Source organism: Lactuca saligna, chromosome 9 (genome assembly GCF_052625555.1).
Source record: "Lactuca saligna cultivar CGN05327 chromosome 9, ASM5262555v1, whole genome shotgun sequence".
NCBI classification, from domain to species: Eukaryota; Viridiplantae; Streptophyta; class Magnoliopsida; order Asterales; family Asteraceae; genus Lactuca; species Lactuca saligna.
This window is the reverse complement of record NC_136425.1, coordinates 77,148,161-77,163,440: the sequence shown is the minus strand read 5'-3', so window position 1 is coordinate 77,163,440 and position 15,280 is coordinate 77,148,161. Positions and strand designations below refer to the sequence as shown.

The 15,280-nt window shown below is 36.7% G+C and overlaps 1 protein-coding gene across 1 annotated transcript; it reads right to left on the bottom strand.

Moving 5' to 3' along the window:
- Positions 1-1,301: 1,301 nt before the first annotated feature.
- Positions 1,302-3,461, bottom strand: LOC145016504 (F-box protein SKIP19-like). Its single transcript, XM_078974800.1, has 3 exons — positions 2,968-3,461; positions 1,844-1,887; positions 1,302-1,759 (listed from the first exon to the last, which is right to left on the bottom strand). The coding sequence occupies exons 1-3, from the start codon at positions 3,459-3,461 to the stop codon at positions 1,302-1,304; spliced, it is 996 nt and encodes a 331-aa protein (XP_078830926.1).
- Positions 3,462-15,280: the final 11,819 nt, after the last annotated feature.

Below are 15,280 nucleotides of genomic sequence, written 5' to 3'. Positions count from 1 at the left end.
TCAACTAGTATGCAATTTCCTAATTTTCGATACCATAACCCAACACTTAAATCATACAATGCCCTTATTGTATGCAAAAATTAAAATATAGAAAAATGAGAAAAAGAAACAAACTCTCATGGGATATTAGTATCGAGGTCGAATCTGACAATCGGTGGGCAACCTTCAAAAGGTTGTGCTACAACAATGATGTGTTGAAAAACTAGAACATTGGATCTCGTGTACAAGTTGCTCATGCTAAAACTCAGTGTGAAACAATCAACAAAAGCATCTTACCATAAAAGCACATAAATATACGAACATGGCCGACACGGTGCATCATAGGGATGGAAACCTTAGTACCGGGAACGAAACTAGTGGTGGTGGTATTTCAAATAACAAAACAACGGAGAAGAGGTTTGTGAATAGAGAGAGAGGGGGAGGGTGGGGTTAGGTGGTATTTTATTTTAGTTTTTTCTTTAATTGTTATAAATAAAAGAAAATGAAAAAACAAAATTAGAAAAACAAAACCATCATTTAAAATATTTCAAAATGATTTGGACCAAACCTGCAATAAAATTCTTATTTTTGACAACTAGTGCAATCATAAAACTTTTTGAACCAATGTGATAAATTTTGGCAAACCACGATATGGACCATTTTTGCAATATTATCTTATCAATTTAATTCCACTGAGCGTGTAGATTTTTTTTTTCAACTCCATACATTCTTAATATTAATTTGATCTCTTCTAATTCTCAGTTTATGGAAAATACAGATTTTTCTAAAAAAGACTATGAACTTTATTGTTTTGATTTTCAGGTTAGTCGTCAAACTATAAACATGTCAAATTAACAAAGTGAAACGAAAATCAGCAGTCTTTCTGCTTTCCTGTCCACCACATAAGAATTGCCGATCAAATAGCAAATGGGCTTTTTAAACATAATTTAAGGTACAAGAAACGGAAACAAATTCCATACACCAACAAATCAACATAGCATATTTAGTATTTACCCAAGTTTAATTAACACAAAAATAGAAATGATCCAACACTATTTACAAGAGATGGCCTACACGTCATTCCCTTGTCTGATAAAAAAAAAAAAGTTATAGGAAACAGCCACACCTTCAAAGACAACGAATCAAAACAACAATTAGTAACTTAAAATGTAACATTCACAATGATTTTAATGAAAACCATTTAAGCAAAGAATGACAAATGATGATTAAAAACATATGAGGAAATGTTTCTTCTACTTTATTTTTGATATATATTCAAAACAAAAAACAACGTTGTATAACTTACCAACAGCTTAGATAGGTCAATAATCATCCGAATAATTGACTATCATATCTTCTAAGTCCACACCAGAGTTCCAAAAGTAATGATTATCTTCACATCTCTTGCAATCGAGATCATATTCACGATAGTATAAACATCCTTTAAGAGAATCATTGGGTAGCTTAAGACATTTAATCTTTTCTGAACATTTCATCCCCAACTCTCCCATGAGATCTATGTACAAGCACTCACGCAAATCAAGTGATTCAAGATGACAACAACCATCAAGAATCGCCTGCAACCCAATATTTGTCATGTTGTTTCCAATGAGTTCAAGGTGCCTTAACTCAGGTAAGTTTTCTCCGATAGCTACAGCTGTCCTATTACGGATCATTAATGACTTCTCATTGATGCGTCCATGCCACCATTGACAAGTTTCTTGATTCAGTTTCAGTGTTTTTAGCATTCGGCAACAACGGCTAGCTGTTTCAATTACTTCTGTTGAGATTTTTATTTTGTAGAGATTGAGTTCCTCCAACAGTGGAAATTTTTTCAAAGCTCGGGTCAAGTTTCAATTTCCACTGCGTTTGCAACTTACAAATTCAAGCCGTTTGAGCTGACTTGATCTGTTAAAAGACACAAAACCGTAAAAACCCATAAGGAGAGGAAAATGAAGTAAAACTAAGATTGTGTTTGGTTATGGAAAATTGTTTTTATTTCTCTAAAAAAACATTTATAGAAAATAGAATTGAGTTTTATTTTTAGTTTTTAATGAAAATTTTAGAAAACGTGTGTTGTTGAACAAGTGGAGTTTCCGTTTTCCGGTTTAGAAATTTTGAAAACTTTGGAAAACTCTAAAAATCATTTTTATAAATTTACATACAATTTGGAAAACTGAAAATTTTCATTTTCTTGGAAAAAATTTGAAAACTGAATCAACTAAACCTATTTTCAAAAAATTTCATTTTCATTTAAAAAATTTCATAGAAAACTAAAAATTCTCGACAACCAAACACAATCTAAGGGTGTGTTTTGGTTCTAGAAAAATGTTTTCATTTTCAAAGAAAATGTTAGGGTGCGTTTGGTTGTGGAAAATTTTCCAGTTATCTAGAAAATTTTTCCAAGAAAAACAAAAATTTTGAAAATACGTTTAATTCGTTTAGTTTTCCAAAATTTTCCAAAAAAATGAAAATTTTCAGTTTTCCAAATTGTATGTAAATTAGAAAAGTGATTTTTACAGTTTTCCTAATTTCTAAGATGGAAAATGAAAATTCCTTAAGTTTCAACCAAACGCGTTTTCTAAAATTTTTATTGAAAATTGAAAGCGAAAACTCAACTCTATTTTCTGTAAACATTTTCTTAGAAAACGAAAATAGTTTTTCACAACCAAATGCACTCTTAGTTTTTATTTTTACCTTTTAATGAAAATTTTAGAAAAAACATTGTTGAACCGGTGAAGTTTTCATTTTCTGTTTCAAAGAAAACTTTTTAAAACCTTAAAAACCACTTTTACTAATTTACATACAATTTGAAAAATTAAAATTTATTTTCTTTTGGAAAATTTTTGAAAATTGAATCAACGAAACACATTTTCAAAATTTTCTTGCTCATCTGAAAATTTTAATGGAAAACTAGAAATTTTCCACAATCAATCGCACTCTAAACATCTTTAACTTTTATTATAAGCACAAAATAAGCTCAAATACCTATCAGCAACATACTGAAGAAGCTCATCACAAGCAAAATCTACAATGGTGATATCATCCAACTGGCCTTGACTTTGATCCATAGCATGTTTAAACATCTCCTGAATAAGTTTATCATAAGCAAAACCCACAACTTTGATATCAACCAGCTGATCTTGACTTAGATCCATAGCATGCCACCAAATCTTCTGAATAAGTTGCTCATAAGCAAAACTCCCAACTTTGATATCAAAAAACTGCCCTTCACTTTGACCCACACCATGTTTACGCATCTCTTGTAGCTGTTCAGATAGACCTAAAACTTTCTTCATATGAATAACCCTCCACATTGAAGGGTCTTTGCAGATTTTATGCCATGTAGTGCAAACTTTCTTGGCATTCTCAAGTATATCAACAACACCAACTCTGTATAGAATGTTCGCCATTACATCAGATGGAAGCTCCAGCCAATTCCTTTCATGTTGCTTCGGTTCTGAAACAATCATTTCTGCCATTTCTAGCAACAACATTCCCAAAAATGGTCAAGAAAAAAGTCGACAACAAGTTAAACAACTTTCTTGGGTTTTTTTGGATTGGATTTGGATGTAAATAGCACATAGCATTAGCACTAGCATATTGAAAGAAACAAAATCTTAAATTTGTGTATGCATTTATAAGATATTATAGAAACTTATTCTAACATATTTATATATTTAAAAAAAAAAAAAAAAGAACAAATGGTAACAAATGAACCTAGATGGTTTTCAATGTGAAGATCAAAATCCTACTGTACAGCAGAATGCGTTGCGTTTGCAAACTATATATATATATATATATATATATATATATATATATATATATATATATATATATATATATACACAATCAATCAAAGCAACTACATGTTACTAAAAAACCATTAAGCTTTATAAAAATAATTAACCTTGGGACTGGAACAGAATAATGATTTAGCATAAGTGGTCCAAAGATATAATTACAAATGAAAGGAAGGAATTATCAACAATCGATAATAAGCAAAATTGAGAAACTCTTATTAAAAACCTAGAACTACTGATACTCGAAAAATGAGGAGATCATCGATTAAAATATCAAGTATTTTAATAGACCGAAAACAAAGGACAAAGAAGGATAGCTGCACACTCGTCGTCGACTAACCAGAGACGTAAAAAGATGGCCGTCGTCGACCTTGTCACTTCGATCACTCGACAGTCCCAACCGTCCAATGACCGGAGAACGGCCCACTTAACAAAAGAAACTGAATGCCGATGAATTACAGAGCGTCAATTCATCGGAGACCCAAACGTTTTTCGGCATGGAGAAGTTAACCCTAGGCATAAGCTCATCACATATAGCCAGAAATTTTGTATAACGTACTTGCCTAATAAGTAATAACCTTACGTGTACGAAACTGTTCCCGCCATATGAAATGGTAATTCTTTGTGAAAAATTTAGGGTGTGTTTAGTTGCGGAAAAATGAGCCGTTTTCCGGAAAAATTTTCCAAGAAAAATAAGAATTTTGAAAACGCGTTTAGTTCGTCTATTTTTCTAAATTTTTCACGGAAAATGAAACTTTTCTGTTTTCTAAAATTACAAAGAAGATGGAAATTTTTGGAAAACTAATAATCATTGTTTTTCACATTATTCTAATTTCAAAATTTTTCTAAAATATAAACACACACCCACTCCCACCTCATCCACCTCTATCTACCCCCACCTTAACACCCCCACCCACACACACATACATACCCCCCCAACACACACACACACACACCAACCCACAAACACACACACACATACATACGCATCCACTCACACACCCACTCAGAAACACACACACACACACATACATACTCATCCCCCACACACACACCAACCCACAAACACATACATACACACACATACATACCCATCCACTCACAAACACACACATACATACCCACCCACACACACACACCAACCCACAAACACACACACACACACACATATACATACCCATCCACTTACACACCCACTCACAAACACACACACACACATACATACATACACACACACCCACATACACACACACCCACAAACACACACACACATACATACCTACCAATACACCCACACCCACACACACACATACCCACCCACAAACACACACCCACACACACACAAACCCACACTTACCCCCACCCCCACCTTCACAGAAACACACACCCCCCCACCCACACACAAACCCACACCTACCCCCACAAACACACACTCGCACACCCACCCACCCAACCCCACCACAACAAGCACTGACCTACCATCACCATCCCCACCACCACCACCACTAACTCATCACTAGCACCACCACCATCGCCGTCGCCGCCATTACCACCACTGACACAATTGCCGCCGCCACCACCATGGCCGCCGACCCGCTACCGCCACCTCCCCCACCCACACCCTACCACCGCTACCGTTTTCTAAAAATGAAAACTGATAGAAAAATACACATCTAAACACGTTTTCTAATTTTCTAAAACTGGAAATGAAAAATGAATAAATTTTAACTAAACACGTTTTCTAAATTTTTCAATGAAAAATGAAAACGGAAAACGAAAATCGAAAAGGGAAAACAAAAAACGGAAAATGAAAATTGTTTTTCCGTAACTAAACGCAACCTTAACTTTTTAGCCATATATATGCCAAGACATGATTAAATTCATTAATTAGCGAAATCTCTAATATTTAATTTAATAGTTCAATATAACTATAAAATTAGATTTGCCGTTCACAAAAAAACTTTAAATACATAGATATTTATAAAAGATCTCAATAAATTACAAACTCTCATGTTGAGATCCACCTCACGTAACACCATCAAGATATATAAAATCACTCACATAAATCAACATACATAAATTCTCTCACCGGTTTGAATTTTTGTTTGTTGCCTTGGTTGCATGGTAAACTCATCTTTGTTATAACACTTATTAATTGCAATTTATGTTTCACTAATATTGTTATAACTGACGGTCTAATAATTTGTAGATTCGGACGATTTTGCACTACACTTGACCGCTCTTGTTCATAGATAGTGAATTGTTGGAAACCCTACAGTGGTATCAGAGACTAGGCTTGTTTTCTTTTTATACTTGATGCAAATTGTTGGAAAAATTCGAAATTCTGGTCACTGCCCAGTTGACTCGCCGAGTCCATCTTGAAACTCGACGAGTCCAAGAGTTTCTTCAACCAACTCGTCGAGTCAGTTCATGCACTCGACGAGTTGGCAGACCTGAGTGCAAATTTTCAAGTTTTGGTGTTGGATTTGCTTTAGAATCATTACCTTGAACTGCTTTGGACTTTTAAAACCTATTTTTTTTAATGTGGTAATGATTATGTTAAACCAATTTCAAAGTTATAATCAAAGTTTCAATTTTATATATGTTTATATGATTTTTGAAAATTGTTGATTATGAATGTTCATGCTTATAAGCTTTGGTAGATCATAGGAATTATATGCAAATTGTTTGTTAGTGAAATTCTTGATCTTAATAACATTAAATGGAAAACCAATATATATATATATATATATATATATATATATATATATATATATATATATATATTGTGTTACTTTGTTTTATGAGTTAATTTAGATTAATGAAAAAAATTATGTGTTTGTTGTTTTCAATCCAAATTGATCTAAAAATAGTTCATAAAATGTGTTTTTGTAATTTGTCCTCAAATTATATGAAAAATCGCATTTATGAATCTTAAAACTCATACAATTGTCATATGTTACAAAATGAAGAGTCTTTTTCTCATAAATAGTTTTTATGGACTTCATAATTTATCCTCAAGTTATGGATATTCAAGAGTCTCTATCATTAAAGTCTTTAAAACTTTAATTAAACTCATAAGTTATGAAAATCCAAGAGTTTTGAAAAGTTTCAATACTTTCCCTCAAGTTTTGGAACTTATATAGTTACCCCCTCATGTATACTTTAATTCCAAATCAACCCTTAGAATTTTTAACGTTTAAAATTCAACCCTTATACTATTACAATATTATAGGTTATATATATAAGAGTAAAGTCAATCTTACCGTTAGTAAGCCTCATTCACGAAGTCAGTCTCTAAGGGGTATAAGGTTACTACCTATAAAATGGCAGTTTAATGGGTGTCCACTCTCATCCACTACTTCCTTGACTGGTGGAGGTTCGTTAGCCGAACGGGTAGGAAATGACTATAATTCTCCTTTCATTAAAAGTATAATGATAAATACTAAGTAACTAAACACTTATAAATTCTCAATCTTAGTTACTTAGGAAAATGTGAAATGGTGCTAACCCATGACATTACACTTTACACCCTTGTTGAGTCGTTAGTGGAGCGTGTGTGGTTAATCGGCACACTAACATGGGACTGACATTGTGTGGCAAAGGGTGACTTCAGTTTTATCATAGATCGGTGGAGCGTGTGTGGTTAACCGGCACATCAAGTGAGTGATAAAATTAAGGGTACCAAGTCAATTTGCATGGTTATTCACACCTTGTTTATGATCATCGGCATCCCAGTCACAAACTTGATAAGGCACAATCGAGATTTAAACATGCTAATGAAAGTTCAATGAATCTTAAAAGATCTAGGAGTTTCAATCCAATTAAAACTTAATAATTTATTTTGTTTTTCATGGTGGAAATTAGTAAATCGTCATTTACCTACGTTCAAATATTTTGTAGCTTGGATTATGGCATCCCTATTCCAAGTTATAAAATAGTTTGTTGGGTCCTAGCCTTAATATTGCATATTAGGTGTTATGTTAAGGACTTAAATCAACTTAAATTTGAATTTCTCCCTCATAGATGTCTAAGTTCAGAAAACTATAGTCTTCCTCAGCCTTTTGGATAGAGCTTTCCTAAAGAAGATGGTATCCTAAATGACAATCAAGGTGTAATATCAATCCCTTTATTGTGCATTAATAGGATTGGACATCATACTTCACTTCCTCCACCTCCTCCAATAATTCTCCATGACCCACAAGTTCAAGGTCACTCAATCCATATTTGGCAAGAAAGGTTTATATGTGCTTGCATCTTGTTGTATCATTCTCACTGCTTCCATCTACATCCCTATGATGTATTTGCGGTAGTAGGTAATCACAGATTTGGCACGATCATCACGTCTATCCTTAGAGTATATAGGGTGTTTTGGTTTGAGACCCTTAAGTATCTAGCGGTTTTGAGGGTTCGGTTGTGCATATAATTGAATTTATGTAGTAATATGAAATAAAGGTAGCACATAATTGTTCCATTGGTAAGTACCATCTTAGTACACGAAAGAGAGTCATATTGGATAGTGAGGGGGAAAAGAAAAGGGTTGATTCTAATAGTGGAGGAAAATGTCTGGTGGTGGTGTTGATGAAGTGGATGCACCTCGGAGACGAGCTACTTGTTGCTCGGTATCTCGTAGTCGTACTTCTCAAACTAACTGTCTCTCTCGGGAGTCTCTGTTAACCTCCTGTGTTTGTCTCTTATCTCTCTCAATAGCAAACCGCATTTGTTCTGTTCAATATGGGGTGTCCTGAGCTCGATTATCAATACCTTAGGTACGCCGGACCATGACTGGGAGGGCCCGGTCAGCTGGTCCTCTATGACTAAGGTCGAAGAGACCTCGGTTCCTACCCTAGTGTGGTCGTATCCCCTACTGGTGACTCTATCTCCAAATATCGTGTGCCCATGGGGGCATGGGGCCACCGAGGCCCATACAATAAGTCGGTATTCTTGGCTTTACATGGAGGATTGATGACATTGGATTCTGCATCCGAGTCATCATCATCAATCCCCTTGGGCACTTCCTCTTCGAGGTCCACTATTGACTCGGCGGGTCCATCTGTAAGTTCTACTTCGTGTTCCTCCTCTGATTCTTCCTCTGAGTCTCTCTGGGTCGAGCCACCCTGCTACTCCCTGACTAAGGAGATAGGGGTTTCTTGGCTAATGATACTCGTCTATAGTGTATTGCACGAAGGGGTATAAATACTAGAAACAAATAGCATACCAATTACTCCTATAGTAATTTAATTTTGTTTAGGTTTGGTTCTATAAGCTCTTTGGATAATTAAATGGTAAGTTTTTGATTCATTGCCCATCACAATTACTCCCGAACACATGTTGGTCGTATTCTGAATGAATGTAGTTTATCAGGCTGCATTCACCCCCAATACGACTACATAACTGCCCGAGTTTAATAGCGATGTTCAAATCCTCCAAAGACTCTTACTGTTATTATTGTGTTTTTATTCTAAAATGCACACAAAGGTATGTATTTTAATTATTATGTTCAGAGTTGTTTAGTCCCATCCTATTTATAGTTGCATATCCTATATGATTAGATATGCTAGTTCACTATAAACAATGCTCTGATACCAATCTGTCACACCCCCGAACCAAACGGCGGAAACGTCCACGGGCTTGTGCGTGACTTCATCTTGAAATATCATTACAGTGAATATAATTGAAACATAACATCATCATCATCACACATGTAATATAACAACATTCATTGTTTACATCGAGTATTGTATTTGAATATTACATGCCAAAATAGTAAGAGTATGATGAAACAAAATATAACACAATATTCATTAGTTTGTTTCGTTCATCCTGCTTCAACGGTTTCCTGAGAATACAAGTTATTTTGAAAGCGGTCAACATAAAAATGTTGGTGAGTTCATAAGCATGTGTCACACCCCCGAACCAGACGGCGGAAACGTCCGGGGGCTGTCGTGACTCAATTGAATACCATCACAATGAATATACATGAAACATAACATTATACATCACCAACATTTGGAATGATACAACTGGTAGCGTTTACATCCATTACATTGTTCCAAAACATTACATTCTCAAAAGTAACTGTTCGATACTAAATTAAACCACATCAAAACGTCATAGAGTACAATTCATCATTCACTTTATCTGTTACCAGAGAATACAAGTATTTTGAAAAAAAACATCAACATATGAAATGTTGGTGAGTTCATAAGTAATGTTTGAAATCCAATGTTTGTAATGTTTTGAAAAAAAAATCACCAGAAAATCTGATATTTTCTGAAAATAGAATAACGTAAAAATATGTGAAGATCCGTGAGTATGCTTGTTTGAATTCTATAGATGTAAGCGTAACAGTTGTGAAATTCGACATGTAGTTCGTAAGTGTACTTGTTGAAAACCCTAGGAAAACCCGACGCTTTCCTATCACTTTGCTTTAGTTATTTTGGGTACTGTTATTTCGTTACGTTAGAGGTATTCGTTGAGCTCCGGAGGCATTGAGTATACAGAGGGTGGTGAATTGTTGTATCGTACGTTAATGAAAACGTCCAATTGGCAACCATGCTAGTGATCCCTTAGGCGTCACTCGCACTTATTCACACAACTCAATCCTCCCGGACTTGTGTAGTCCCACGACCGGAGAGAAAAGTGAAGGTGCGAAACCCTCGGTATTTCCCTGCGTCGTTCAAGACCATTGCAATTGCGAAGGGCCCGAAGCCCAACCCGCAATCGTAAGTTACCGACTTTACTAGCAGCACTGAAGGACCCTTGGGGACCAGCAGCATGTTTGCCATTGAAAGTCCTTTTACACGCGGTCGAGTCGCATTAGACCCAACTACATGTAAGCAAGTGTCCTTTGGGCCTAAAGATCATGTCATCGGGCTAGCTAGGCTCGACAAGCATGATTTGCAACTTTTGGGCCTAAGGAGTGTACGTCGACGTATTGAGTAATTCCACGAGAGTAAAGAGTTCCAAGAGTTTCATATGTGTATTGAGCGTTATAGTGTTAGTAGTTTTGGATTTGTTATTGATTCGAGACCGAATCAATTCGTTTGATAACGGTTGTTGGTGATATTGTGTATTGTAATTTATCGAGAGTCGTAGTGTCAATCTTTGTTCACAACGAGTGTATTGAATTACCCTTGAAAATTTTCTGTTTACAACCCCTCTTAATTTTGTAAATTTACTTTTTCACCCCTTTAGGTAAAATAATTTCCGGTTTAGTCCTTAAACCATTTTTCTTGACATTTTAACACCAAAAATTATTGAAATTAATATTTTTCAGCATATTTTTCATTTAAAACAGTTTAAGTCCCTGAAATTGTAGTTTTCTCGGTTATAACCCCTCTTTTTCGCAATTTTTACATTTTTGGCCCAATTTGGAAATTTTTTGCAACTTTGGTCCTTTTTAAATTTGAAAAGCGTTTTAAACCTTTGAAAAGTACATGTAACACTAATAGTCCACTGTTTTACAGGAAAACACAGTTTTGACCCTCCAAAACAGAAAATTTCGCATAATGGGCCCTATTGGGCCGAAATTGTCATTTTTAGCCCATTAAGCTTGAAATTTATGTTTTTGATCTTCCAAAAGAGTATATTTTCAGAAAATACATTATGGAATCTGTTTTGACTCATCTCACCCATCAGATTTCGAAATATTTCATTTTGGGCCCTTTAACTTTGTATTTTTAACATTTATGTCAAAAAAAAATGAGTTTTTAACCCAAAGTATGTATTGTTAAGCCACTTAGCTATTTTTCTTGGTATACTTTGTATGTAGTAGTATATTTCATGCTAGTATAAGATATATCTCGGTTTTTAGCAATTCATAACTAGATCTAGCATCAAAATCATACAAAACATACATATAAGCATAGAAATCAACCAAAACATACACATAATGATGGATCTACACCTTTACTTGTATTCTCCCCCACAAAAACTTATAAAAACCGAAAATAAGGGGGTATGAAGCTCACCTTGAGTTGTAGTTTCGGTTTTGAAGAGAGAAAAGAAGAAAATTTCGATCCTAGCAAGTCTCCTTGGTAGATCTCGAGTTTAGTGACTTCTAAGGTGCATGATCACAAGTTGGAATAGATTTAGAAGAGATTTTTGATGAAATGAAGTAGCTAGATCATGGATTAGTCATCAACTTACCTTAGATGATGTGTTTGTGGGAAAAACCTCCTTGAAAAGCTCTTGATTCTCGAAATTTTTGAAGAAGGAGGAAGGAGATATCCTTCAAGACTTAGAGAGAATGAAATGAATTTTTGTGAGTGTGTGTGTGTTGTGTTCGGCCGAGAGCAAGAAGAGAGAGGAGAGGAGTGTGGTTCTTGAATTGATTTGCATGAAAACATGAGATGGTGCATGGGAGTCCTATGGATAATTATGAGGTGGCATAGGAAAGTCAACTCTTCTTTCTTTGGTTGGGCTTGGGCCGAGATTTGGAGAGAAAAAGATGAGTATTGGGCCTTGTATGCTTAAGCCCATTTCATGGTTATGTTAAGTGATGTTTGGCCCCAATTAACTATAAATGTGATTTTTATGAGCTATTAAGGCTAAATTAGGTTAATTATGGTCCAAAATAGTTCATAATATTTGATTTATTTCATTCTAGGCCCAATATGGCCCAATATGTTGAAATAAATGAAAGTGGGTCCAATTAGAGCCCATTTAAGAGTTCTAAACCCAAGATAGTCAAATTGGAAGTTTATTGGTCCATTAGGCCCAATAAGGAAGTTCTAGTCCAAAATGGACCTAAATAAGAACTTCTAGGGTTTCCAATTGCTTGTTGACTATTTGTAATGCTTGTATGGTGTATTTGATTGCAATTTTGTTGTCACAGAGTAAGCATCATACATGCCCTTATGTTTTTGGATTCATAATCCGACTGAAGTGTTGTAGTTACAAGGCACAAAATTTCTAGTTGTGACATCATCCCCCTGTTAGAGGGAATTTCGTCCCGAAATTCTGTTTGAAAGCTAGATTTGAGAATGCTAGAATAGGTGAGGGTACTTTTGCTTCATTTGATCTTCGCGTTCCCAAGTGAATTCTGGCCCACGCTTTGCGTTCCACCGTACCTTCACGATCGGGATGCGGCTTTGTTTAGTACGCTTTACCTCCTTGTCCATGATTTCGATTGGTTCTTCGACGAACAAGAGATTCTCATTGATTTTGATTTCATCAAGAGGAATGACAAGGGTTTCGTCTGATAGGCACTTCTTTAGGTTAGAGACATGAAACACGGGGTGTACACCGTTTAGCTCTGCAGGTAGTTGCAGTCTGTATGCTACTGGACCAATTCGGGCGACGATTTCGAAAGGTCCAATGTATCGTGGATTTAGTTTTCCCCGCTTTCCAAAACGAATGACTCCTTTCCAGGGCGAGACTTTTAACAGTACTCAATCACCGACCTGAAACTCTAAGGGCTTTCGGCGTTTATCAGCGTAGCTCTTTTGTTGGTCATGCGATGCTTACAATCAAGCTCTGATTTGAACGATCTTTTCTGTGGTTTCACGGATGATCTCCGGTCCCGTTAGTGCTTTGTCCGACGTGTGTGTTTTTGCTAGCTGGGTGTCACCTACTTCAGCCCAACATAACGGTGATCTACATTTACGCCCGTACAGTGCTTCGAAAGGAGCCAACTTGATGTTCGAATGGTAACTATTGTTGTATGAGAACTCGATTAAGGGTAGGTGGGTATCCCAAGACTTTCCAAAGTCTATCACGCATGCATGGAGCATATCTTCGAGCGTTTGGATGGTTCGCTCGCTTTGACCATCCGTTTGTGGATGATAAGCGGTGCTCATATCGAGGTTTGTTCCCATTGCCTTATGGAGTGATTGCCAAAATCGGGACGTGAACCTACTGTCCCTATCCGAGATGATAGATGTTGGTATTCCGTGGAGTCTCACGATCTCTCGAATGTATAAACGCGTCAATCTCTCCATCTTGTACGATTATTTAATTGGCAGGAAATGGGCAGATTTCATCAGGCGGTCAATTATTACCCATATGGTGTCTAATCCATCCGACGTTTTGGGTAGCTTGGTCACGAAATCCATAGAAATCCCTTCCCATTTCCACTCAGGGATTGCCGGTTGCTGTAACAATCCTGAGGGTTTTTGGTATTCCACCTTTACTTTGGCGCACGTAAGGCACTTACTGACGTAGGTCGCGATTTCCGCCTTCATGTTAGGCCACCAATAGTGTTGTTTAATATCCAAATACATCTTATCGGAACCGGGATGAATGGAGTATCGCGTCTTGTGGGCTTCCTTCATGACAACATCTCTAAACCCTCCAAATTTAGGGACCCAAATACGATTCATGAAATAGTATACTCCATTCTCCTTTGCCTCCAGGTTCTTTTCCATTCCACGCAATACTTCGCTTGCTCTATTTTCCGTCTTCATGGCCTCTGACTGGGCTACTGCAATTTGAGTGGCCAGGTGCGATTGAATGGTTATCGAGAGAGTTTTCGTACAATGATTAGAGTACTCCTTCCGACTTAAGGCATCAGCTACCACGTTGGCCTTGCCTGGGTGGTACTTAATCTCACACTCATAATCGTTTAGCAATTCAACCCATCTTCGTTGCCTCATGTTCAACTCCTTTTGGTTTAAGATGTGTTGGAGACTCTTGTGATCCGTGAAGACGGTGCACTTTGTACCGTAAAGGTAATGCCTCCAAATCTTTAGGGCAAAGACTACAGCTCCCAACTCTAGGTCATGGGTCGTGTAGTTTACTTCATGCGTCTTTAGCTGGCGGGATGCATAGGCTATCACTCTCCCACGTTGCATGAGAACGCAACCTAAGCCCTGATTTGACGCGTCGCAGTAGACTACAAAATCTTCCGTTCCTTCAGGAAGAGATAGTACAGGTGCGCTACAGAGAGCTTGTTTCAAGGTTCGAAACGCAATCTCTTGTTTGTCTGTCCATTTGAATGGTACGCCCTTTTGCGTAAGCGAGGTAAGTGGCTTGGCGATCTTAGAGAAGTTTTGAATGAATCTCCTATAGTAGCCTGCTAATCCCAAGAATTGATGAATTTCTGTGGGCGTTGTCGGGATTGCCCATCCTTCTACAACTTTGACCTTAGAGGGATCCACATGGATTCCATCTTGGCTGACTACATGACCTAGGAAGTTCACACTTCGCAGCCAGAACTCACACTTAGAGAGTTTGGCATAAAGTTTTTCTGATCGCAGAGTTTCTAAGACTTGTCGGAGATGTTGGCCATGCTCTTCCTTGCTTCGAGAATAGACGAGGATGTCATCGATAAAAACAATGACAAAGTTGTCGAGGAACGGTCGGCAGATTCGATTCATTAGGTCCATAAATGCGGCAGGGGCATTCGTTAGACCGAAGGGAATTACGACAAATTCATAATGTCCGTAGCGAGTTCGGAAAGCGGTTTTTGGAATATCCTCTTCCCGGACTTTGAGTTGGTGGTATCCGGACCGTAGATCTATTTTAGAAAAATAACTAGCTCCTTGGAGCTGGTC